This window comes from Eptatretus burgeri, chromosome 12 (assembly GCF_056783735.1).
Source record: "Eptatretus burgeri isolate ZD-2024b chromosome 12, Ebu_testis_v1, whole genome shotgun sequence".
Taxonomy (NCBI): Eukaryota; Metazoa; Chordata; class Myxini; order Myxiniformes; family Myxinidae; genus Eptatretus; species Eptatretus burgeri.
This window is the reverse complement of record NC_140972.1, coordinates 7439328-7466861: the sequence shown is the minus strand read 5'-3', so window position 1 is coordinate 7466861 and position 27534 is coordinate 7439328. Positions and strand designations below refer to the sequence as shown.

Genomic DNA, 27534 nt, shown 5'->3' with positions numbered 1-27534 from the left:
TCTATCTGACTCCCCATATCATTTCCTTTCTTTCCCTCTTCTCCGTACTCTGTATCTGCTGATAACAAAATCAATTCGTTTGGGGTTAGTTGTCACAAGCGGATCGAGTAAAACTGAAAATGACGGCTCGGAAATCATTTATCCAAGTACCAACATGTCATTGTTTCCATGGAAACGGCCATGTTGTTGAGTGGTACTGAGCACTCTGTTACGTTGGAGTGGTACACGATCAGTTGCTTATACATCGAAGAGTGTTCATCAGACGAGGCGTTTAACCATGCAGATACACTTATTGACAATTCAGAATTTGGCAAGAGAACAAACACAATAATAGGGAGCATTGCAAGACGAGACCAAAAGGGACAAACTTCACCCCATCCCATATAATAACATGTCGTTCCTATTTCACCAAGTGCACATTGTTAAAAAAAAAAAAAATTAAAAACCCTCCAGAATGTCTGTCCTGCATTGTCTGCACAGCTGATTCAGAGGTCCCTCTGAGTTTCAATTGAAGGTTCAATTTCCCAATTTTCCCACCATTCCAAGTTTTTTGTGAAGAGGGAACATCATTGTACAGGGGTGGCCACAATCTCTTGTCACCCCTTGTAGAGTGTAAATTTGTTTCCTTTTCCCCTTTTTTTCAGTTTGAGTGAAAACCACTGATGACCTTAAACAATTGGTGAGACTTCCTTTTCATGGTATCATCCCACAAGTGGTCCGGAAAATGTCCCACCCAGACAAGGTGCAAAATGATTCTCTGTAATGACAACGATGGACACAAATGGATCCGCTGGACACTTAAGGTTTGTGTCATTTCATGTAAAATGTGTAATCAAGGAAAAGAGTACTGTAAATGTATGTGGTGTAACTTCGAGAACCTTCCAGTGTTGTGGGCTCACATCATGATAAAAGGCAACATCACCATTTTCACAACAATGGGTAACAAGACATTTTGGCCACCCTGTACACTTTACTGGGATTCTCAGTTCGCGTATTTCGGCCTCAGTCCCATTTGCCACGGCAGCCGTGGGGTCTCCAAAATCTACGGCCACGAGCAATTATAAAGCGGCCGCAATATTTCCACGGTCACACAATGTAGCAGTCACACATGTTTTTATTTTTCGGGGAGCCGCACGGGGTATTTATAAATTGTGGAGACCGAAAACGTGGGGGTGCCGTACGGTCTTTGATTTGATGTCGCAGGTGACCTTAGGGCGTCCCTGCGGCGGCCATAGAATTTTCAAGGCAGACGCAAGGTGCCCGCAAGGCGACCGCAGGGGGACCGCAAGGGGGCCCTAAGCCGAACGTGCGGCCAGACAGACGGTAACGAGTGGGTTTTTATTTTATTTTTTTTACCAGTAGTTTTTTTGTTTCGGCTTGTCGAATTTCTACGGCGAACGTAGAAATGAAAAAAGTTATAACTCCGCGTTATAATTCCACGGCGACCCCTACGGCCTGTAAAAGATAGCCATACGTCGTAGGGCCACCCTGAGGCCACAGCAGAACCTCTGCGGCCGCCGCACGTTTCTGTCAATTCAGAGGGCGTACGGCCGCCGTATCCTCGCCGTAGAGCAAATGTGCCTTGGGCCTTACCGAGGTGTTGTATTCGTACATGATGGTGCGTACATGATGGTATAGGTTCGTACATGATGGTCTCCTCCACGTTCCCAGTCCGTTCCTGATATCACTATGTCATCAGCATACCTGTGGTTTGTGAAGTGACTGCATTGGGCGCATAACGACGCTTCACACGTGTAAAACAGCTGAACATTCGATTCAGGGTCTCTCAAACCCACGGGACACTTTGTTCCTAATAAATCGTGGAGACAAACTTTCAATTTGAACTTCCTCCTCAGCTCCTCCCACTCCCCACAGCTCCTCCCACTCCACTCAGCTCCTCCCACTCCCCACAGCTCCTCCCACTCCACTCAGCTCCTCCCACTCCCCACAGCTCCTCCCACTCCACTCAGCTCCTCCCACTCCACTCAGCTCCTCCCACTCCCCACAGCTCCTCCCACTACCCACAGCTCCTCCCACTCCACTCAGCTCCTCCCACTCCCCACAGCTCCTCCCACTACCCACAGCTCCTCCCACTCCACTCAGCTCCTCCCACTCCACTTTGTTCCTCGCCCTTATGTCATGACGTCATGATGAGACGTACCAGCTGCACGTTTTGATTAATTAAGCGATGGGATAAAAAAAACAAATGACTATTAGGGGAAAATCAAAAAAAATAATGAAAATAAACACCAATTACTGCACCGTAGTCCCAAGAAGGAAGCGAGACATAACAGTACACACACACACACACACACACACACACACACACACACACACACACACACACACACACACACACACACACACACCCACCACACACCCACACACACCCCCAACCACACAACCCACATACACACACACACCCATACACACACACACACACACACACACACACCCATACACCCATACACCCATACACACACACACACACACACACACACACACACACACACACACACACACACACACACACACACACACACACACACACACACACACACACACACACACACACACACACCCACACCCACCACACACCCACACACACACAACCACACACACACCCATACACCCATACACACACCCACATACACACACACACCCATACACACACACACACACACACCCATACACACACATACACACACACACCCACACACACACACCCCCACACACAACCATACACACACCCACACACACACACCCACATACACACACACACACAAAAACACACACACACAAACACACACATACACACACACACACACACACACACACACACCCACCCACACACACACACCCACACCCACCCACACACACATACACACACACACCCACCCCCCCACACACACATACACACACACACCCACCCCCCCCCACACACACACACACACCCACAAACACACATACTCACACTCACACACTATGTACTGGTAAGTACTGACAAAAGTTGATTTAGTTGAAGTTTTTATTGACTTACTTAACTTATTTTTAACTTATTATTTTTACTTGTTAATATTAACTTAACTTGTATCTCTTTTACTCTCTGTTCCTCTCCTTCGTTTTCTGTCTCTCCAAGGAGAAATGAATTCTTGCAAATTTTTTTCTGTGGGGTTCACTTGGCTGTGCCTGGATGGGTTTGAGGGGAGTGGAGTAGTGGCTGAAACCTGAATCCTATCCAGGTTCCTCCTGATGACTTCATCTTTGGATCCTCCTGATGACTCCAGATTTGGATCCTCATGATGACTCCATCATTGCATCCTCCTGATGACTCCATATTTGCATCCTCATGATGACTCCATCATTGCATCCTCCTGATGACTCCATATTTGCATCCTCATGATGACTCCATCATTGCATCCTCCTGATGACTCCATATTTGCATCCTCATGATGACTCCATCATTGCATCCTCCTGATGACTCCATCTTTGGTTCCTCCTGATAACTCCATCGTTGGTTCCTCCTGATGACTCCATATTTGCATCCTCATGATGACTCCATCATTGCATCCTCCTGATGACTCCATCTTTGGTTCCTCCTGATAACTCCATCGTTGGTTCCTCCTGATGACTCCATCTTTGGTTCCTCCTGATGACTCCATCTTTGCATCCTGCTGATGACTCCATCTTTGGTTCCTCCTGATAACTCCATCGTTGGTTCCTCCTGATGACTCCATCTTTGGTTCCTCCTGATGACTCCATCTTTGCATCCTGCTGATGACTCCATCTTTGGTTCCTCCTGATAACTCCATCGTTGGTTCCTCCTGATGACTCCATCGTTGGTTCCTCCTGATGACTCCATCTTTGGTTCCTCCTGATGACTCCATCTTTGGTTCCTCCTGATGACTTCATCTTTGGTTCCTCCTGATGACTTTATCTTTGCTCTTCACTTTTCGGGTTCCTTCTTGGTCTTCCGTTTGATCAATTCCCTGATTTCCCAACTGCCCGGATCATCAGCTGGACACTTTCCTTACCGAGGTTTCGATCCACAGAGGAAAACGGTGAAAACCACAATGGGGGAAAAATGACCATGGGGAAGGAGGGGAAATAACGACTGGGGCAGCAAACAATCATGCAAGGGGAAGAGGGTGCAACCACAGAGGCAGAGGGGTTGGGGGAACCAGAGAAGGAGGAGGTGGAAACAACCAGAGAAGGGGCGTGGAAACATTCAATAATGGGGGAAAACTCTCATGGAGGAGGGGAAACAACCGAAGGGAAGGGGAACAACCAGAGAAGGGGCGTGGAAACATTCAATATTGGGGGAAAACTATCATGGAGGAGGGGAAACAATCGAAGGGAAGGGGGAACGACCATAGGGGTGAGCTTCCAAGCGGTGGGGGAGAAGCTTGGGAAGTTAGGGAGTTGGTGGGGATGGGGGGTGGGGGGGGGAGGTGGAGTACCACACGACACATGGTAAAATGTTCACGTGATCGAAAATAAAGGTTCAGTGAAAAGATTCCAACGATGGGACTAGTACCCTGGTGAACATGAGATAACGCGTTAACGGAATTAAACCAAGTAAACTCGGACCTAGTTCGCAGCTCCTTGAAATAATTTTCCAAACAAAAGGTAAAATCGCTTATTTATCCTGTTTACCTGGGTAAAAACACCTGGGGTGGGTCCCAACCCCCACCGAGACCTCCTACTCCTCCTGCTCGTGCCGAACTTGTACCTCAAATAGTGTACAAGAAATGTTTAACGAAACAATACATAAAAAACCGAAAACAATAACACCACGAGCTTCATGATGGATAAACAGGTGAACAACAAAGAAGGTCCAACAACCTGGATCCGCCATTTGACCGCGACATGATGGAAACGACGAATATAAAGATTTCCTAAAAGGGACAATTCCTTGAGTCCCTTACCTGTGCACTCACCTGATCTCGGTAGTTTGTTGTGACGACCTTTCCTTCTTTTGTCCCTCGGTCTCGCCATCGGGATAGAAGTCTCTACGAGCAAAGTGAAAGTTCAAGGTTAACTCTTCCCACGCTTGCGATCTCCCCCATAACAATCGTTGTCATAGCAACCGATCGCGTCATAAAGCAACAAAATCCTGAAACGAGACAATATCACGCTCTCCGTGGCAACGAGAGCAAAATCGAATCGTTGTATGTTTTATTATCATTCCCGATAATATGATTGTATTGTAATATAATCACGACAATAGTAAATAATACTTATATAAACTATCGTGTTAATAATATAACTAATATTGTATGATTGTAAACATTTTAACGGATAATGTGAGAATCTCTCGGCCGGTCGGAGTGAATCCAAACGAGATTAACGGACCCACTTGGAAAAGTCTTGTCCGGACCATGACCGTTTGACCGGTTGCGCAACTCCTGGAAACTACTGTGTTTGAGTAGTGGATTGAAGGCTTCTTCTTCTTCTCCTCCTTCTTCTTCTTCTTCTTCTTCTTCTTCTTCTTCTTCTTCTTCTTCTCCTTCTCCTTCTCCTTCTTCCGTCGAAGGCATCACGCGCATCGTGGTCCCTCCCAGACTAACTTGGTTCAAGTCACAAGCAGTCGAACCAGGACAGGAATGTTTATTTATATATTTGAACCTGGCATGCCAGCAGTGTGAGTCACGTGGTCACGAGGGACCAAAAACAAACTATAATGAGCAACTAAGCAAATAAACAATGAATGGACGTCTCCTCTGGAGGATGTTTCTCTACCGATTGGTGTTTCCATGAGGTTTGGGGGGAGAGATCGACGGAAGGGTGGACGGGTTGGCACTTCTACAGTACTACTTCTTCGTGTGCCGTGCCTTCGATGGACGTTAAGCCGGCTGTCCCGCCTGCCGGCATTTGTATGTTGGACTTCAAATATCCCACGGTATCCTTCGCGAAGAGAAGGCGAGCTATCACCGGCACCCTGAACGAGTTACCAATTCCTGCCTTGACTACAGGTGGCAAGTCGTCTGCCTTCTTGGAGGTGCCTTGATGCAAGGTTACGCTGGTTGTGGTTGTCGTTATCTTGAGTGTGGTTCGTGTGTGGGTAACTACTTCTTGCATTGCAAAATTCATTAGGTGGTTCACATTGTTCATGTGGACGGTCTTTGGATGTGAAGGGCAACCACTACTACTACAACTACTACAACCACAACGACTGCAACTACTACAACTACTACAACAACTAAACTTGTGAGATCTTGAGGATTTCATTTTGGCCTCTTCTCTCCTCTTCGGTAAATTTGAGGTTTATAAAGCGAGGAAAACAAAGTTTGGTAATGTGGAGCTGTAGGATAGTTCTGCACGGCTCAAGGTTTTGTCCTGCTCACCCATCATCAGTTGAGAGTTTTCGGTGCCACCATATCCCGGGAATATTCGTCGGTTGGTGGGATTTTTGACCCTGAATGAGAAGTCTTTCTTCACTTTGGTTTTATGATCATCAATTTCGTCTCTATCTCTACATCTGTCCTGTTGGTGCCTCTACACTGTAGTCCTGACTGTTGGACCTGCAATGGACATCAATGTTTTCAACGACGTCAAACAGCTCGTTTTCTGCTTGTCTGTGGGTTTCTGTGACTTCAGCACACACCGAGGCAGTCATCCTCTTTCTCCCAAAAGCATTACCACCACGACTACCACCTCGACTACTATTACTCCGACAACTACTTTCACTCCACATGTACAACTACCACTACCACTACTACGACTACTACTACAACAACTACCACCTCGGCTACTATTACTCATACATCTACTTTCGCTCCACATGTATAACTACCACTACTACCACAATTACCACCTCGGCTACTATTACTCATACATCTACTTTCACTCCACATGTACAACTACCACTAATATGACGACTACTACCACTACTAACACAAACACCACCTCAACTACTATTACTCCTACATCTAATTTCATTCTCACATGTACAACTACCACAACCATTACTACTACTACTACTACTACTACTACTTTTTCTGCCCAAATTGCTCTACGTTCATGCGAGTTCGGTCGAATGGGAAGTTGTTCGTGAAGGGCCTGGTCAAACACAATGGTGAGGTTAATAAATAATTATCATGTGTGTCACCACATCCATGATGTCACCGTGTACCCGATTCGTCATGTGCCTTGATGTGCCGTCATGTGCCGTGTACCCTCCTGGAGCAACACAACAACAACGTGCGTACCTAATAAGTAGATCGTGTGGATGAACACTTCGCGATCATTCCTTGCATCGAATGGTTTTTTTCTACAAACGTCCCAAGTTAACGAAGATACTCAAATCAATCTTTCCGAGTCTCAAGGTTTGATAAACAACGAAATGTCCTTATTGCCAACATCGTACGACGGAGTGTCCACGGCGAATGGAGAGGGTTGGAAACAGGTGTTGAGGTTCCTTCCACCAAAACACCTGCAAACTACCCAAGGGGGGGAGAGTGGGGGTCGGGGGAATTCGATTTATCAGCACAACTGTTATTTAAAAATAATAATAATAATAATAATAATAATAAAACGGATAAATTGTAAAAACATTCAAGACATCCGATCGATCGCAATAAGAAACAAAGTTAACCAGTTTTAATTACTCATCGGTTACACAAACAATGAACCGTTTCCATTTTAAACGGGACCTCGGTCCCGGTACTCCGCGGACGCGTCTGTGCGCTCGTTGCTAAGCGTAACAATCGGGCTTCGTCACAATCGGAGTTCCAAAGAGCGCGCGGCGGAGTGGCGAGTCGCGACACGAACGACACGATGCGTGTCCGTAAAAAAGGGAGACGTGCGTCCGCAGTCGGCACGAAGGACGAGAAGAGAGGGAATGTTGTCTGCAAGGTGAGCTCGGAGTAACGAGCCGAGAATCCCCGACTCGCGTCGTCGCGGAGTTCGACGCGTCGTTGTTTGGTGTCCCGACGACGACACACGCAACGTTCGTCTCTTTTCACTGTGTGTTTGTGCGTTTCATGCGTTCCCTCCGTCCTCTCCCCCGACATCCTTGCGCAGTATTCCCGCTTGAAGAAGCGGATCAACAAACATCAAGAGAGGGCGATCGTCCAGAGCGCAGCAGCCTTCACTCTTGGCCTCATCTTGTCCTTCTTGTGTTTCTACATCCTGACGTTTGAACGAGGCTTGGACGTCCGCCTGGCAGTGGGAGTGTCCTGCTCACTCGCCGTCGTGCTCAGCCTGGGCATGGCTTTCTCGGGCATGTTCCGATGTCTCATCACTCTGGTGTTTCCCAGCTTTCTCACCTGTGCGTTACCTCTTTACATCTACAATATGACTAACTTTCACCTTGATGCAATTCATTTACACTTGATCGAACTCTTAATCTAATATTCTAAATCTTTCATTTAATTCCATTGTTCGATCTAAACGCTTGAGTGAACTTAAGTTAACTTAACTAAGTAAGTGATACCACCTGATATTTCAACATCCACAAACATGATCGATGGTTTCGTGTCGTTTTACTGAAATGGGCATCTCTTACCTTCTTCGGGGGCACCGCTACCTTTAAACCCCGTCGTCTGGGTTCAGTCGCAATCAGGGTGTTGCATCAACGAGTACGCCGTCCTTCGGAGGTGCCTCCACACCACCTTACACCTGCCTGACCGGAACGCTTCGCTGTTGTACGTTAAGGTCCTGTTGGATCTTTTGAAGAGCATACCATTGTGTACCGGTACCCTGCAGTCGAATAGTTAAAAAAAAAACAAGCTCGAATGAGCTAAGATCCTCATCCTCTTAATGATGACGTCATAAAAATGAATATGACGTCATTGTGATCTATCAGGTTTGCGATAAATTAATTATCTCTGCTAATGCCCTGTTCGATTCTCACAAACAGAATTCAATAAGCTTGCCTAGTTTCGGAGATAATTTTTTAGGCGATTTCCATTAGCGGAGATATTTTGACGTCATAACATCTTTTTTTTCTCGGAGGAATTTTCAAAATCGGAGATGGTTATTGTCTGCGCGGGGTCTGTCTACATATATATGCCAAATTTCAGGAAGTTTCGATGAAAACTGTAGGCTGTGAAACAAAAAGTCCACAAGAAGATGAAGAACAACAACGTGAGTCAGACTTAGAGATCCTCCACGAGGATCTAAAAATAAATAAATAATTTCTTTATCTCCTGGGAGCTCGAACTACATGAACACCAGAACCAGGACATATCCATAAATGATGTAAACGAGCAGTCAGATGTTATGGAACGCAAGGACGAACGAGGAAGAGACTCGGTGGTGCGCATTCCTCCGCCAGGCTGAACAGTTCATGTTGTGTACCAGATGTCCACAACTTTTTCAGATGTCGTGCTATCTCACTTAAGAGTGAAGAATTACTTTTAAAATTCTTGTATTTGGATTCGGATCTTAACCAAAATCGAAGCGTTTTGCTCTTGTTCAAACACCCAACCTGTCCACTAAATTTCTTCCGAATCCGTCCACAACTTGTTGAGATATCCTGCTCACAGATAGACAACGCACAAAGACAAACAGAAAACCAGCAATAAAAAACATTACGTCGGCCACCGACGGCGGACGGAGGTTATCGTGTACAAAGAGGACAATACTGTCCGCTTGAGATGAAAAGAGTGAGGAATGGACTTCCATATTACTTTACAGGAACAACAGACCAATCACTCATGAGATGCACAGTGGGAGTGGATCGTGATCCAAGGATAAAGTAATCTGATGAAAATTAATGGAAAATTTAGAACTGATGGGTGAGAGGAGGGAGTTCCAAAGTTCTGCCAGATTTTCATACGTATAGAACATCATTGTGCACAAAATACAACAATAGAACATCATCATGCACAAACCTTGCCTCGAGCTGGTGGTGGACAGCTGTCTTGAAGACCTGGAGGGGAGAATGAAATTGAAAAGAATCTGGAAGTTCATTGCACAGGCGGGGAAAAAGAGAACGAATGAGTGGAGGTGAGCAGAAAGTCTGGATTTAGGTAGTTTTATCAGAGGGGGTGGGGGGTTGATGATGGACCACGGATAGCTTGCAGAAACTCAGGGGATGGAGGGGTTGAGGGGGCACACAAAGCACAGAAAGAGCTTAGGGTGCAAGACCAAAAAGAAAGCAGTAAAAGATGGAGAGATCACCAACCTGATTGTGATTGGAAAGTGATAGGCTCGTAGACTTAGCTTTATCGCGGGACATTCCAATGATCTTAAAAGCCTTTGTTTCCAAATCATCAAGCCGAGCAAGATGTGAGGCAGGAGCACCAGCCCAGAGGGGAGAGCAGTACTCCATCGACCTTTTTATGAAGGTCTTGGAGGTGGATAGGAGTTCAGGTGTGCCAAGAAAGGACTTCGCTCGACGGAGGATGCGCAGTCGGCGACTGGCTTTGGGGATCAACCTTGAAATGTAGTTTTCCCAAGAAAGATCATGGGCCAGATGGTCCTTCCAGAGAGAGATAGGGAGAGTGTGAGATTTGTCAGGAGATTGAAAGACATATTCTGAGTGTTTGACCAAATTGTGATTTTTGTTGAAGGTCTGAAGAGAGGGAAGAGGTTGCGGCCTGCTTGTCTAAAGGATGAGGGATGTCACAGCACATGGTGGAGTCAACAGAAAATAGATAAAGAGGATTTTCCAGAAAGTTAGAGTGATCATTGATGAAGATCAGGAATAGTGCTGGGCCGAGAACACTCCATTGGGGCACTCTGGCCTTGACAGGAGGAGGAGATGAAAGGATTCCGTTGCATGCCACACGTTGCCTGTGAGAGTAGAGGAAGTCAGTAAGCGATGTGTGGAGTTGACCGTGGATGCCGCAGTCATATAGTTTGGAGAGTAAGGCAGGATGCCAGATTGTATTGAAAGCTTGAGATACGTATGTCTCGAGAGATGGCCCCGATCTCATGTCTACCATTGAGAGTCTCCATCCATTGTTGGGAGAGTAGAAGCAGCATGTCCAAGGTGGAATGACCTGGTCTCTTTAGAATTGATGATCTGTGATGAGGTTTGTTGGAGAAAAGGAAGGGTTTTATATCAACTTGCGATGATGGATTCCATTACGTTGCTGATGATTGGAAGCAAGCTAATAGGTCTGCAGTTATGGCGAATTGGTCTGTACTTCGAAGTAAGCTAATGGGACCTCAGAAGTTCGTTGTATGGTGAAGGAGCTCAAATGTTTCGCCTTCTATCGTGTGCAGCATAAGGCTGCGGGTAGCACAACTGGCTGAGAGTGCGGCTGTGCCGCTGATGGAATGCTATCTGTATGTTAGGGCAGGAATTTGTAATTTGTTCAGGGTTCCGGCGATAGCTCATCTCCTCATCACAAAGGACACTCTCGGGTCTTCAACGTCCACCAATGAATGCTGGCAGATGGGACGCCTCGTTTAACGTCCATCCGAGGGACGACACACACTGATGAATCAGCCTACCTGTGCAACCCCGGGATGACACTTCATACCTGGGCCGAGATTCAAACCCAGGCCGGACAGCTTAGCGGCGAGTTTGACGACCTCGAAGTCAACCTGCAAACCTTCATAAAAAGCTGAGATTTGTAACAACCTGGCCACAAATTTGACCTATCCAAACAATATCTGCCTTTGGTATAAGGTCACCATTTGCAGATGCTGGGGTGGCCCCTTGATGGATGCATACACCTCTTTACCTTTCGCAATCACTGCACAATACACGATACTGTGCTCGGTAAGAGTGCTCTTTGTTTTAGGTAAAGGTACCATCAATGGATGTGTGAAGCTTAACTTAGTCAAAACCTCAATTGGGTGTATGGATGGTACAACAACGACTACCCTTCGTGTTCTGCCTTCGTTTGTAACATATATTTATCATCGTGTTTCTGATTCATCATGTGTTTTATACATATTTACTTGTTTCCTTTCCCTATCACACTCTATTGTCATTTGTTTATCTTGACACACGTTACATTCTATCTTTATCAAAAATAAATTACTACATCAACCATTCTGTCCCACAATATGATTGTATCACTTGTGCATCCACACTGGTCATGTCTATGTGAACATTGCTCTGAATATTTATATTTTTAAAACAATTGTTGTTTTAGAGTTTATTGGAAACTGAACTATTATTTCCCGAGATATCTCTACCTCTCTATCTCTCTATCCCTCTATCTCCAGCTCCAGCTCTCGCTCTCTCGCTCTCTCGCTCTCTTTCTCTCTCACCCTCTCTCTCACTCTCTCTCACCCTCTCCATCACACTCTCTCTCTCTCTTCCAAGGCCTGTACTCTTTGTCTCAAAAATGAATGTAGGTGAGAGCTTGTTGCAGTTTGCCTTTTGCTTTCAATACCATCCAAGGATCGTTGAGAAGCCTGTTCGTATGATGTGCAGGTGTCGATGTGTGACTGGGTGGAGAGGTGGGGTATAAGGGAGCAAATTATCTTCTCGATGCATGAGGAACAGGAATTGAGAAAAATGTAGTGGTTACGTTGTATTTAGTATTAGGATTTTTATCTTCAGGGTGGCCACAATGTCTTGTCACCCATTTGTACCACGTACAAATGTCAAAAGCAGTCAATATATAAATAATAAAGACTCATCCACATCTCTCACCTATGAGTGGAGGGAATAGCCAATCACCCCCATTCACAGGTGAGAGATGTGGGTGGGTCTTTCTTTATTATTCATATATTGACTGCTTTTCACATTAGCACATGGTACATGCTTGGGATCCTCATTGGTATGCATTTCTGTCTTCGCTGTCCCTGATGAGTCACCAATAAGTGATGAAACCGGTCTGGTAGCTGAGGGTGTGTGTTGCATTGGGATTCTCATGTGTGTACTATTTGTGAACGTCTTTATAGCTGTAGAGGAACTCTGGGAAGGGTTTGAAACAGCAAAGCACTTACCTTGTGTTGGTCTTCTTGGTTGCTTTATGCAGCTTCTTTGGCTGGAGGAGAATGGAGGTGTCCATTTATTTATATAATCCTAGCCACCTTCATTTAGATGATTAGCTGAGAGCTGATTGGCTATTCCCTCCATTCACAGGTGAGAGATCTGGGTGGGTCTTTCTTTATTATATTTAAATATATACAGGGTGTTTAGAAAGAGTGATGCAACTTTAAATGTTTATTTACAAAGAAGCAGAAACCTCAGGAACGTGAACCAAGCATTTCTTGAAAGCTTATGACATCGTATTTTACATCACTGATTGCAATTGCAGTAAGTCACTGTTACAGTTAGTGAGAGCCCAAGGTTAGAAAATGGCATTTATGCAAAATTCTTGTAATTGACGTTCTCGATGTGTGCCCCTCCGCTGTTTAGACAGGCATTGATCCTGACTCCAAAGTTCTGTCAAACTTTCCTGTAGGTCTCATGTGGCACTGCGTGGAGGTAATCTGACACCTCCTACTTCAGATCATGCAGGGTGGTTGGCATAGACAGAACCCTTGGCAGTCCCCCAGAACCAGTAGTCCAGAGGGTTCAAGTCTGGGCTATGGGGTGCCCAGTCATGAGCGGTACCCAGGGTAACAAGGCGGTTTCTGAAGAGCTGCCACTGGAAAGTGATGGTGTCATCAGCTGTATGTGGGAGTGCCCCATCCTTCATAAACTAGGTCATGCTGAGCTGGTTTGGGATGACCTTTTGGGCAAGATCATTATGAAATTTCTGGAGCATGGCCTGGTAGCACTCCCTGTTGATTGTCATTGTCCTGCTGTTGTTATTTTCAAAATAGTAAGGCCTGAGTGTTCCCCATCTGGCATTGAAGGCACAGAATCATGTAACCTTAGGTCCTTTCAGGTACCTCTCAGTGATCTCCTCATAGTCCAGCAGCGTAGTCTGATATTTCAGATCAATTGTTCAAATTTGCATAAAAGCACCAAAATTGGTACACATGTGGAATAATGTATTCCAAACAATTCGAGATATGGAGCCACCCGAGATTTTGCCTTGGTCAGCTTTGGCCAAGGCAAAATCTCGGGTGGCTCCATATCTCGAATTGTTCAGAATACATTATTCTGCATGTGTACCAATTTTGGTGCTTTATGCAAATTTGAACAATTGGTTTGCTATGCTGCAGTACTATCAGGTGGTTCGGCCCCCCAGAAAATGTTGTTGTGGTTGTTGATGGCATCGTTCAATGGAAATGGGCTTCCTCACTGAACCAGATCAGGTCGACCCAGTTTGGGTACCGCTCCATCCTGTTCTGAGCCAATTGCACATATCAAGTCTCTTTCTCATGTCATCTTGACTCCGTTTATGCCTAATAGAGATGATGTCTGGGATAAGCTTCATTTCCTTAGTGAGGATACACCAGGCTGATGGTTTAATGCCTAGCTCCAGGGGAGTGCCCGTGGTGGGACTTCTTGGAACTGTCCACTGCAGAATCCCACACAGCGTCGATGTTTGCTTGGCTCTTGGTTACTGATGCTCGCCTGCCACTGTTGCCCTTGCTGTGGTTGTGCGCTGTACCTTTGTGCTCAAAATGTTTCACAATACATTGAATGTCACAATTTGTGGGTCCATCATGTGTTCTGAGGTTGTATTCTGGGCAGAACCTCCGGCAGGTGTCTACATATGATTTAGTCTCATACAACAGAGCCACCACTTTTGTCTTATGTTTCATTGTCAATGGCATAGTTGAGGTATGGAGCTAGAAATCCCAGGGAGCAAATACCACGATAACACCACCAAACCCTGAAAAGGAAAACGGTATCAGTCAAAAAACAAAGAAATGGCAGGAAGTCAAATTTGTATCAATCTTTTTGAAACACGCTGTACACAATATATATATATATATATATATATATATATATATATATATATATATATATATATATATATATATATATATATATATATATATATATATATATATATATAATAAAAATCGTTGCTGGAAGTTGACACGCACCTCTTCCATTGTTTTCCCCATTTGTGGACATTCGTGAAGATTCGTGAACCCAGCCACTGCCAACAATCCGTTGTTCAATGGTGTAATTGCTTGTATCACCCATGGTTATGTTCATTCAATCTGAAAAAGGGGAAAAGGAAACAAATTAACACTCTACACACAAAGGCAATGGCACAATCTTTACAAAAGGTGACAAGACATTGTGGCCAATGTGTACAATAATTTTCCCCAATGTCGAGCAGAGCGCTGTCTGCTCAGATCATACGCTTTGACTTTGTTGTTTCTGCCCACCAGCTGAAGGGCGGCTCGTCATGTTGACTTACGCTACCATCCTGCTGGTCTGTGGCCCGTTGCGTAACATTGAACAAAATTTCGAGAACACATCTGCCTCGCTGTCCTGTGGGGCCGAGGTTGCTTTGAACCAGACCAGGGAGATCATGCAGCGAGCTGCCGCACCTTTGCTCTGTACGTGAACCACCGATCCCATTTACCCAACACCTACATTTCAATGTAAACTATGGACGATTGAATTGATATTTTGAGTTGCATCTTTTAGATTTGTCGATGAACATCAACTGCAGTTATTGAACATTCTCATGCAAATGGCCCTGTTGATGTAAAAACATGCGAAATATGCTGGTCATTTGGTCTGACAAGGAAACTAAAAGTTTGTCAAAAATATACGTCGAATGTTCTCACTTGTTAATAATCATTCTTCAACAACAAACTTAAAAAAAGTCCTCACTTTATTATTAATTTTTATTCAATCATCATCCTTTGAAACAGTTGTATGTGGAAAGAAAGACATTTTGATCATGTAGCATGTCAACATGTCAAGACTTTATAAATAATTCACTTGCATCCAGGCATTGGTTTCAACATTCCCCACAAAAGAAAATAGAGTAAGAGGAGACAACAAAGTTGATGACTTGAGAATCACACCGACGCAGTGACTTTCATGGCATCAGGTCAGACACAGCCATGGAGAACATGCCCCAGGTGTAGGGAAAGGAAATTATTTCACACTTCATATTGGAAAGATTCAACATAAGAGTGCAGAAGTCTAACTTGCCTTTGAGTGGCTAGTATTGGTTCAATTCTCGATCAGACTATAAACTGTCGGATTGACGCTTCCCAGGCTTGGTGTTGCGACAGTTAGCGTGCCATCCCTCAAATGGCTATTAAGTTGAGTGTACAGTCTGCTAGCACGAGTTGGTATGAATGCAAACTCACACAGTGTGTTTGGTGAGGAGTCGGTGAATTATCACTGACACCCTGAATACGTTACAAACTACTGCCATAATCTAAAGAGGACACTGCATTAGTTGCACAGATGCACTGCCAGGAATGATCCAGCAAGCAACCAGTTGCTTTACACAAATTTATGAATGAATGAACTATCGACTTGAACGTAATCACACGTCAAACGTTTTGCTAAACCCTGTTACTCATCTTGCATTTTACTCTTTCATTTCCTCATCATCATGGACAGCTGCCGTGGATCAGCTGAAAGCCATTGGAGAAAAGATGAAAGACATCTGTGACAAAGCTCAATCCATTTTCAGAACCTTTGGAGCAGCTGTTCAATCTGTAGGTAAGCAAATGAACAGTAACTGTCATCGCCATGCCACTCATCCAAAAGGATATCATGCTGAATTGGGCGAAATCTTCCTCAAGAGGCAGGTTTCCAGTCTCACGAGTGAAAATGATTTAAAAAATGGAAAATTTTGGAGTCTTAAAGAATCTTGGGGTTATAAAGGGTCTTTGGGGTCTAAAGGAATTTAATGGGTCTTAAGGATCTTTGGGGTCTAAGGGGTCTAAAGGGTCTTAGGGGTCCAAAGGCACTTGGGGGTCTTCAGGGTTTTCATGGATTTTAAGTATCTTAGATCTATTGGGGATGTTAGGAGTCTAAATGGTCATAAAAGATGTTAGGGTTCTAAAGGGTCTAAGGGATCTGAAGGGTGTAAAGGTTTAAAGCGTATAAAGGACCTTAAAAGGTCCAAAGGGTATAAAAGGTTGAAAATGGTGTAAAGGGGTCTAAAAGGTCTACAGAGTCTAAAAGGCATAATGGTTCTGAAGGTTGACATGTCTAAAAGGTATGTTCCAATAGTCCGTAATTAATAGAGGTAATTAACAGACATAGTCAAGGTCCAATAATAAGTAATTCATAGACTTACGGTCAAACTCACATTCAAACAGTACGTAATTAATAGACATACTCACAGGGGTCGACCAAGACTTCACCTTGATGAGGGTTCGCCATCCACCCGTGTTTTTCAGTTTTATATGCAGTCTATTAAACATAGATATCAAGTGAATCGGTTGAAAATTGGCGATTTATGAGACCTTGGCCTTTGACCTTTTTATCTATTGACCTCAAAAACAATTGGGTTCCAGCTTGTTACATCCTCCATTAGGTGCTGAAGTTTCGTGAAGATCAGAGTAAAAATGTGACCCGCAGGCGATTGACATACAAACAAACAAACAAACAAGCAGTCATAGACTGGTACTTACGAAATCGTCAACTTGACCTCCGACCTTGTCTAATAAAAGCTGTCTCCAGCGAAGGTAGCGACGCAAACCAGAAGTTTCTACGATGATTCTGTACCAAACCATCAAAAATTGTAACGTCGACCGAAGCAAAAATCTCCATTTCTCCATGCAATTATTTAATATTATTTTATCAAAGTCACAAAACCGTAATATTCGGCCATCCACCAACAATCGTTACATAATCCGACGGCTCAGCGAGTCAGGCTTGTGACAATAACCTTTATTGGGATAAAAAATGACTTTTAAACAGCATCTTTATCGAAAACACTGTCAGCGCGCACACGGAAAACCTTTACGTGATCAACGACACCTCTGCTCAAGCGCGCTGCACAACATGACGAGCTGTGACACGGCGAGTGAATTTTTTTTATACAATCTTAAAACGTCTCCAAAACATCCGATTTTTACCAGAATTTCGACAACCGAGTTTTAAGCGTCCTAAGCGATCGCAAAAAACGAAGACAAAATTAAAATCGAAGTTAAAACGAACTCGTAACGTCGAGCGAAGCAAAAATACTCCATTTCTCCACGCAATTATTTAATATTATTTTATCAAAGTCACAAAACCGTAATATTCAGCCATCCACCGACAATCTTTACATAATCAGACAGCTTAGCGAGTCAGGCATGCGACGATAACCTTTATTGGGATAAAAAAAAAATGACTTTTAAACACCATCTTTATCGAAAACACCGTCAGCGCGCACACGGAAAACCATTACGTGATCAACGACGCCTCTGCTCGAGCGCGCTGCACCACGTGACGACCTGTGACGCGGCGAGTGAAATATTTTTTATACAATCTTAAAACGTCTCCAAAACATCCGATTTTTACCAGAATTTTGACAACCGAGTTTTAAGCATCCGAGGCGATCGCAATAACCAAAGACAAAATTAAAATCGAAGTTAAAACGAACTCGTAACGTCGAGCGAAGCAAAAATACTCCATTTCTCCACATGAATTTACGGAATTATGTTTGACCTCACCGTGACCTTGACCTTTGACTGATTTTGACCAAAATCTAATCAGCGCGAGCCATCACCCTCCTAAATCACGTGGTGTAATTTGACATTGGTAGCTTCTTCCAGTCTCGAGTTATCATGCCTACAAACAAACACACACACACAAACAAACAAACAAACAAACACACAAACAGAGGACGGAAGTCATCAATATACTGACGAAATCTTTAGATAACAAGAAGATGTCGTGCAGAGCAAGAAACTTGCAAAATCCATAAAACAAATTTGACCTCAAAAATAATTGCTGGTTGAAATCAATGACCAAACATGCAACTCCTCTTCAAATTTCACTCAATCAGATGAAAATTGACAATTTTAGAAATTCGGCCTATGTTGAGCTTTTGGTCTATGTTGACCTCAAAAAATAATTGGCTCGTTGAATTCAGTGCCCTGAAAGATAAATCCTCTTCAAATTTCAAGTCAATCAGATGAAAATTGAGGATTTTAGAAAGACCACCTTAGTTATTGACCTTGGGCCGAGGTTGACCTTTTTGGCCAATTTTGACCGCAAAATTAATTGGCTGGTTTAATTAACTGACCTGAAGTTTAAATACTCTTCAAATTTCAAATCAATCAAATTAAAATTGAGGATTTTAGAAATACCACCTTCGTTTTTGACCTTTGGCCTATGTTGACCTTTTAGACCAGGTTGAACTCAAAATAATTGGGTCTTTGAATTCAGTGACCTGAAATATAAATCTTCTTCAAATTTCAAGTCAATCAGATGAAAATTGAGGATTTTAGAAAGACAACCTTAGTTGTTGACCTGTGGCCGATGTTGACCTTGAGACATTTTGACCTCAAAAACAATAGGCTTTTTCCTCATGACAAACTCTACCATGTGGTGAAGCTTCGTGAAGATCGGTTTAAAATTGTGACCTGTCGGCGATAAACAGACAGACAAACAGACAAACAAGCCGGTAGGTGCCAATGGGTCGCCAAACATGGAAACTATAAGATATAGAGCAAAATGGATGTCATATAGCGGATAGGAAATCACCTTAAGATTATGCATATCAAATCTCATCCAGTTCCATCTACTGATAACTACTCGGTATCCATTTGAATGAAAAGTACCGAAATTGCGGTTTGAAATCGGAAATCCCCAAAGTTCGAGGGAGTGCTGTGGGTGAACAAAGATCTAAATCGAAAATCCGGCTCGATCGTTTGTGCACAATGTATTCCAGACGATTAGTGTGAATTTTCATGACCATCCGACCATAACCCTAGGAGGAGTAGCATTTGGCGCGAAAGCACCTCCAGCTCTCGCATATTATCGATTTTTGCACTAATTGACCTTTGACCCCTGACCGAAGCGAAATCGGTCAATATGTCCTGAGGCAAAGTTGTAGTACTCATTGAGTACCATGAACCTGCAAAGTTTCATTCGTATCGATGCACTCACCTGGTCGCGAGGGGGCCTTCAATTTTGGCCAATTTTCGCGCATACCCTAATTGTAGGGGGCGCTGCGGGTAAAGTATTGCATATATCACAAAATCCGGAATATATTTGATAGAGCATCACCTGTACATCATTCGTGCCAAATTTCATAACCCTACGTGGGATAATGGCTTTCGGAATTGATTTCGCGTGAACGGTACCGATTTTGAAGGTTTTTTTGGTTGTGACTGGGTAACCAAAGCGTCCCTAGCAACCATCACAATTTCCAAAGCACTAGGTCATAAGATGTACCGACCACCCGAGTTTGATCAAAATCCGCCCACGTTTACTACCAATTATGCTGATGACAAACGAACAAACATCCAAACAAACAGACAGAATTACTGACAATAAGGGTCACCTATTTCGGCGACCCAACAGAAAGACAAACCAAGAGCAAGAATCGCTTTGCAATACATGTCCTCTCCCAGTCCTAATGAATTATCAGGAGAAAAAATTGTTTGCATTTAACGCATGCTCATGCCCGTACCAGAGGCAAATTGAAGAAGAAGCATATATATATATATATATATATATATATATATATATATATATATATATATATATATATATATATATATATATATATATATATATATATATATATATATATATATATATATACATATATACATACATACATACATATATATATATATATATATATAAATATATATATATATATATATATAAATATATATATATATATATATATATATATATATATATATATTTTTATATATATATATATACATATATATATATATATATATATAAATATACATAAATATATATATAAAAATATATATATATATTGTTATGGTTGACCAAATTCACAAACCACCATTCAGGTCCCTTAGGTGAGATATCTCCGTAAGTATATGTGTAGTTAGGCCCAAACCCGTTGTTTCGAGGGAATAAATGTCATTCAGTCGGGCTGCGAGTCTTCAGGACAGCCGTTTTTCTTTACTATCTTTATTTTGGACCAGCCGCCTTTACTACCACCACCAACCACGTCTCAACAGCCATCACACAACAACCACCAACCACAACGCCGCTTCACAACAACAGCCACGACCTTTACCGTCACAACTCGCCACCATCGCATCACCACCATTCTTGCGCCACTTGTGGGCACCGATACTGGACTCGTGCAGGGCGCGCACCGAGCAGCGTGTTCAGAAACATCACAGACTTTCCGAGAAAAACGGATCAAAAACGACTCACGCCCACTTCTGTTCCGTCCTATCGGAGAGCGTGGGGCGATTTGGCCCCGCCTCCAGGGCGTTGGAGTGAGGTCGCTATATGCAAATTCATGGATCAAAAAGCATTCACGCCCACTTTTCCTCGGTCCAATGGGGAGCCAGTTAGAGGTGAAGGGTCGGAGGTAAAGGGTCAAAGGTGGGGGAGCGAGGCCACGGGGGATATAAACGGCCGCGCTCGCCAAACACGCAGTTCGGAGGGGAGAAGTCAAGAGTTCGAGTTCGCGGTTGGGAGTTGTCGGTGGAGCTGGGAAGAAGTGGTAGTAGTCAGAGTGAAGAGGACGGAGCTGTGGAGAGGTGGCGGCGGCGAAGGCGATCGAGGGGGTGCTCGCGTCGGAGTCGGGGAGCTGCGGAGGGAGAGGCCGGCGGCGCGACCGAGGTCGAGGTGGAGACGCTCGTCGCGGGACCCGAGACAGGGTGATATCCTCCTTTCCCCCGAGCATCAACAACCCCCTCCTGTTTCCCCCTGCGCTGAGATAGTGCGACAAGGGGCCCCTTTCCCACCCCCTACCAGACACTGTCCGCGAGGCCCGCGGAGTTGAGGCGCCACCGCCACTTTGCGTCTCATCATCAGACGGGTAGGCCCGACACGGTCTCGGCCCCAGGCCCGCCTACCCCCCTCATCCTGGAGGGTGGTTCTTTTTCTTTTGCTTTGGGTATCTGTGTTGTCGGCGCCGTCTGTGAAGTAAAATTGTATAAGTGTTGCCGTGTGCTCGGTAGTCGGATAGCTCTGCATTGTGTTTCTCTTTTATATTTGCTTTTTGTGTAATATTGTGTTTCTTTTCCTTTTACATGTGCTTTTGGTGTAATTGTATATGTGTGCTTCCCGTTCATCGCGAAATAAATGTGAGTTATGTTGAACTGTTTTCCCGCTTCGCTTCGTCTTTTCTTTCATTGAATCTCCATCTTGCTTCACGTAAAGGGTTGGTCGTGGGCTAAAACGCCCGATAATTAATCGAACCGTCGAGGCCGACGAATAACACCGCTCGGTTATCCCGATAGTACGGAACGAGTCGCTTAAAGTGGCCCGTGTCCGAAGTCGACCTGCGGCGAGGTGCGATCGCCCGGTCTACCCTCCGTGTGGGTACTTAGGTAGGTCGAATTTGGCGAGCAACCCTATCTCACGCGGGGGGCTGATTGGCACGATCGTGGTGAGGCCGAAAGGTCCACCCGTGACTAGTTCCCGGCGTTAGTCCGAGAGGGTCACGACTGGATTGTCCGTCCGGTGGGCGACGTGCCGCGATTCGAGTTACGTGGCCGTTCGCACGCCGGCGGGCGCGAATCCGCAACATTGGTGTCAGGAGTGGGATATAAACTCATCGCCCTCCTCGCAGCACTGGTATCGGAGAACGGGAAAACGGGCTCTCCTGTCTCCAGCTAAATTCACGGGAATCGGTCCAGGGGTGAGAGGAGCGACCCCCGATTCCCTCGAAATTACGAGCGAGCTAAATTAACCCTTTACGAGAAGCAAGATGGCGTCTCAAGGCGAGCGGGAGCCGGGGGTATTAGAAATGGATGTAGAATGTGTAGAATCCATGGTCCAGGATGAAATCCCCGTGCAGGAAATGTTGATTGTACAGGAAAACGAACTCGCCCAACTGAACCCAGAGCCCGAAATAGGTGCGGCAGCGGCCGCGGTGTATGACACCTCCCCTCCCTCTCTCCACCAAAACCCCCCGATCCTTGCCGAATCGGCTCACCCAAGCGCACCTGACATGGCCCAGCTATTCATCATGCTGGCAAAAATGAATGCGGAACTGAAAACGGAAATAAAAGGAATGAACAAGCAAATGAACGGAATGAAAACAAACATGAAAGAAGAAACTAAAAAGCTGCGGGGTGAGACGCAGAACATGGGCCGATGCCTGCAGGCGGGCATGAAGGCCGTTACCAGGGAGCTAAAAATGGCGACTCCACGTGTGGGAGCGAACGAGCTGGAAGGGGGTGCAACGGCTGTCGGGCCCGCGGTGGAGGCGGGTGACAAAATAATTCGGGGGGCGTGTTGGGCGAGGGTCGTGACGATGACCGAAAGGGAAAAATTAAATGGGGAGACCAAAACGTGTGAGACAAGACACGAGGTGACGACAAAGGAAATAAAAATAGTTGAGACAAGGGAGGTAAAGGGTGAAGAGGTGACTGAGTTGGCAGAGACACGGGAGATGGGAACGATAGAGGGAAGACTACACGATGAAGACGGGGTAAGTGACACACACACACACACGGAGGTAGTGGAGGACAATGGGGGTGAGCTGGCGGAGCGTGTAGGGACCCAGTGCGAGCAGCTGGATAGCCTCCTCCAGGAACGAGGGGAGGGAGTATGCCCCCTTGAGGCGAGTCACGACCAGGTGAGTTCGGTCGTGCTTTGCGAGGTCGAGGGGAGGAGTGCTGTGGACAGGTGCACGGAAAGCTTGGGGGGTATAGAGGCCCCGGAGACCCTTGTGGGGACACGAATCCCCAGTGTGGTTGTCCCTGTGTGTGTGGTGCAAGGTGTGAGTGCGTCCCCGTGTGTGGAAGCGACCCCGTGTGTGAGTGGTGTGGTGGCGATTGTGCCGGAGTACGTGCTTCCCAGCACGCCGTGTGTAAAAGGGGCACCGCAAGTGGAAGAGGCCGTGTGTGTGAGTGAAACGTCCAGTATGGATGAAACACCGCGGTTGAGTGCCCCCGCGTGTGTGAGTGAGGCACGGTGTGTGGATGAGGCACCGCGGGTGAGTGCCCCTGCGTGTGTGAGTGGTGTGGTTTGTGCAAGGGTAATGGCATGCGTGAGTGAACGGCCGAGTGCAAGGAAGACCGTGTGTGTGAGAGAGCGGTATGTAAGGGAGATGTCGGTGGGCATGTGTGAACATGCAGCCGCGTCTCCCGGGGTGAATGTAATGGACTGGAGTGTGAGCGTCGTAACACGCGGGAGTGCGTGTGTTGAATGGCGACGGAGACGGCGACAGAAGAAAGAAATCCGAGTAGCGGCTGTAGTTGTTTCGGGGACCGTGCCGGGTTCGCCCAGCCGCGAGCACGAGGTCCGTGCTGTGCAACGCACGAGACCCCCACGTGCTCGCTTGCGAGAGTGAAGTCCCGGTCCGGAAACGCCAGCGGTGGATTTGCCAATCCCGCGGACGGACAAAGTTTAGGCAGGATTACGGATTTGGACCGGACGGGTTCTCCACGCGATCGTGTGTGTGAAGCTCCAACGGGCAAAGCACATGTGTTCGCGTGGGGAACCCCTCGAGACGTGGGGCTTGTGTTTTTTTTTATGCGCACGGTGACGTCATGGCTGCACGTGGGGTTGGAATCCGGCAGGAGGAGTATCCCTGCCGGATGGTACCGTCCAAGGAGGGACAAGGAACACGTGCAGCTGCATGACGTCACGGGCAGGTGCAAAGTGCGCGAGCTGTGAGTTGCAGCGCTGGTGCTGCGCATGTGGAAAAAAAAAGAAAAAAAAGCAAGCCTCACTTTCGGGTGCACAGGATTCCTGGGCAAGGGGTGGAAGACCCCCTTGACCAGGGCACAGGATGGAAACTAGTTAGGGGGAAGGGTTAGCTTAGTTAGACCGACTTCATGGGGCAGGGGTAAGTCCTCATGGAGTCCGTGGAATGGATTAGTTAGAGGGATTGTAGCCAGATTTAGGTTGGGAAAGTTATTTTAGAGATTTGGAGACAGTGACAGACTTGTGAATGTGTAGAGGGGACGTAGCTTAGCTACGTAGTGTTAAAAGGAACGTGCTGTAGTTTAAGGGACGACGTGGGAGCACGAGTTAGTTAGGGGATGTAGTTAGGAGGATGGCAGAGTTCAGCGGTGTGTGTGTTGAAGAGTTGTGAGGTGGGTACATGATGAGTGAGTGAGGCCAGCGGGTCTGTGTGAATGGAGCGAATGGGGAATGCATGGTGCGATGAGTGATTGGGGGGAGGAGTGACTCCCGCCCAAGGGACCCCGGGGTCAGTGTAGAGTGAGTTAGGGGGTTAGTTAAATTAACAAATATGGAAGTCGTTTTGTTGTTGGTGGGAGTGTAGGCTCGAAACCCGTTTGGAGGGGTGCAGGAGCCCTGTTGACGGGCTGGGAGCATGGCTGCGAAAAGTGAGTATCGCTGAGTGGGTACCCCGGGCACCAGGCTAGTCGGCCGTGGTAGGCCAAGGGCCCATGGGAGGGGCCGGGATAGCGTAGTGGGCACGGGTGCGCCTGCTTGGTGCGGGGGCCCGGGGCGCATTAGCCGCGTGGGCAGTGTTGTGGGCACGGGTGACCCTCGGAAAGGGGCCTGGGAAGCCAGCCTGCCACGTGTGCATTTCAGGGGAGGTGCCATGGGGGGCACTCCCCGGTGTTTAGGGAGCTGGTAGGCTCGGAGGCAGTGTAGTTCCCGGGGGTGCCATAGCGGGAGATTCGGCAGAGGGTCGTGCCTGCCAAAGGGGGCTACATGTCCCAGCCATGAGACCGTGTGAGGGCACGGAGAGAAAATTGGGGGGCGAGGCCCGAAATTGTAAGGACACCAACACAGGCGACGGGAATCTGGGTTTATAGAACCAATAGTTAAAGCAAGAGGCGCTTGTTGAAGCCCCGGGGTAGTTTAACAGTTAAATGGTTAGGGTAGATTAGGAGATGTACCCCTCCGCACCATCCATCCCCTCGCTCTCGTTGTGGGCCGCTGGACCCACTTTGGTTATAGATCGCCGAACTCTGGGGAGGCCATCCTGGGGCTTCGTTGGGCCTTGACACAGGACGTTAGCTCTCCCTTACTCCCCTCCGGGAAGGGAACGTAGGGGTTGGGAGTAGGCTAGGTGACAGAATAGGTTAGCCGAACAAGGAGAGTAAAGGGGGTTAGGGGACGATTTATAGTGGGGAAGTAAAAATAAAAAAATAAGTTGGGGCTAAATTGGGGTTTGACAAATTAAGGGAGTGGGTATAGACAGTGACAGGCAAAGGCGATAGGTTGGGAGGGAGACCGTAGGGTAGGTCCGAGCCCGCCTTCCGAGTGGCCAGCACCACCGCACTCCCTCCCACCAACCTCCACTGAACGGCAAAGGCTGGCCAGCTTCATCTGCTGGCTGCGTCGCTGCAAGGCAAAGGCCGGCCCACTTCATCGGCAGCTGTTGTTTTGCTGCAAGGCCTGTGCCGGCAGGATCGTCTGCAGCTGTTTTTCTTCAAGCCCCGTGCCGGCCAGTTCGTCTGCCGGCTGTGTTTGCCTGCCGCGGCCTTATTCTGCAGGCTGTGTTTGCCTGCTGCCTTTGCCATGCCATGCCCACTGCCCCTGCTCACCAGCCCCCGTTCAATTTTTGCTTTGCCCCCCCCCTGTTCATTTCCATGTGCGCCAGGATCCGCAAGGCAACAGTTTGCAACCTGCAAGAACTGCCCTGTTGGCAGCTACAACACGGGCCTGCAGTGGCGGCCCGTGCACCGTGTTTGCGTTCAGTTCAAACCATTCATCCATCCATTCGTTGTGTTCATTGCGTGTGCCACTTGAGCTGGCACGGAGACTACGTTTGTGCAGCCCATGCACCGTTGTGGTTCACTGCGTTCAGTTCAAAAGGGAAGGCCTTGGACTGCGTGTGAGCAGCCGGCCACGTTCCCTGTCACCTGCATTGTTTGAGCCAGAGACTGCATGCGAGCAGCCTGGCTCCCTGCTAACTGCTTTCTTTTTGCAGAGTTCATTGATCCTGGGCCATGGTTTAGTGTAAAATTTTTAAGTTAAGGTTAAGATGTACTGTAAATATGAGTGCGCCCCCGGCATGTTTGTCTTAGCGCCGGCAATTTTATTTAAGTCGTCCGTGTGAGTGAGTTTGTTTTGGTAGTTACTCAGCCCTCAGGTTATTTATTTTGGGGACACGAATACCATGAATGTCGCACTCAGGGATCCGTAGGTAAAATGTACGAGGGGAAAACTACACATGATGGCACACGAAAATTTGACGACTCGGGACGAGTCTGTAAAAAGGGGAGGGGGTAGTGTTATGGTTGACCAAATTCACAAACCACCATTCAGGTCCCTTAGGTGAGATATCTCTGTAAGTATATGTGTAGTTAGGCCCAAACCCGTTGTTTCGAGGGAATAAATGTCATTCAGTCGGGCTGCGACTCTTCAGGATAGCCGTTTTTCTTTACTATCTTTATTTTGGACCAGCCGCCATTACTACCACCACCAACCACGTCTCAACAGCCATCACACAACAACCATCAACCACAACGCCGCTTCACAACAACAGCCACGACCTTTACCGTCACAACTCGCCACCATCGCATCACCACCATTCTTGCGCCACTTGTGGGCACCTATACTGGACTCGTGCAGGGCACGCACCGAGCAGCGTGTTCAGAAACATCACAGACTTTCCGAGAAAAACGGATCAAAAACGACTCACGCCCACTTCTGTTCCGTCCTATCGGAGAGCGTGGGGCGATTTGGCCCCGCCT

General features: G+C 46.4%; 3 protein-coding genes across 10 annotated transcripts in view; 2 read left to right on the top strand and 1 right to left on the bottom strand.

The window, feature by feature from the left end:
- The window catches only part of LOC147015032 (E3 ubiquitin-protein ligase DCST1-like), a 52592-nt gene extending 42643 nt beyond the window's left edge, over positions 1-9949 (bottom strand). For 2 of the 6 annotated variants that reach the window (XM_085849361.1, XM_085849363.1), the window contains exons 1-2: positions 5360-5623; positions 4941-5012 (exon numbers count right to left, since the gene is read on the bottom strand). In XM_085849361.1, coding sequence (XP_085705487.1) covers positions 4941-5012; positions 5360-5549 — 262 coding nt within the window. In that variant the 5' untranslated portion in view covers positions 5550-5623. Of the gene's footprint in view, positions 1-1593; positions 1815-4940; positions 5013-5359; positions 5624-8509; positions 9061-9839 lie in introns of those variants that run through there. The other 4 variants (XM_085849364.1, XM_085849362.1, XM_085849365.1 and 1 more) reach the window with 4 other exon arrangements.
- On the top strand, positions 1690-2907 carry LOC147015033 (uncharacterized; the record flags this gene model as incomplete). The annotated part of the gene is made up of 2 exons (XM_085849175.1): positions 1690-1709; positions 2268-2907. Coding segments are annotated over exons 1-2 (660 nt in total), but the record flags the coding sequence as incomplete, so codon positions are not given.
- LOC147015031 (DC-STAMP domain-containing protein 2-like) overlaps positions 5635-27534 on the top strand; it is a 67322-nt gene continuing 45422 nt past the window's right edge. Inside the window, exons 1-4 of one of the 3 annotated variants that reach the window (XM_085849358.1) lie at positions 5635-6001; positions 8026-8272; positions 15160-15330; positions 16358-16459. In XM_085849358.1, the coding sequence (XP_085705484.1) occupies positions 5711-6001; positions 8026-8272; positions 15160-15330; positions 16358-16459 (811 nt within the window). In that variant the 5' untranslated portion in view covers positions 5635-5710. Of the gene's footprint in view, positions 6002-7398; positions 7858-8025; positions 8273-15159; positions 15331-16357; positions 16460-27534 lie in introns of those variants that run through there. The other 2 variants (XM_085849359.1, XM_085849360.1) reach the window with 2 other exon arrangements.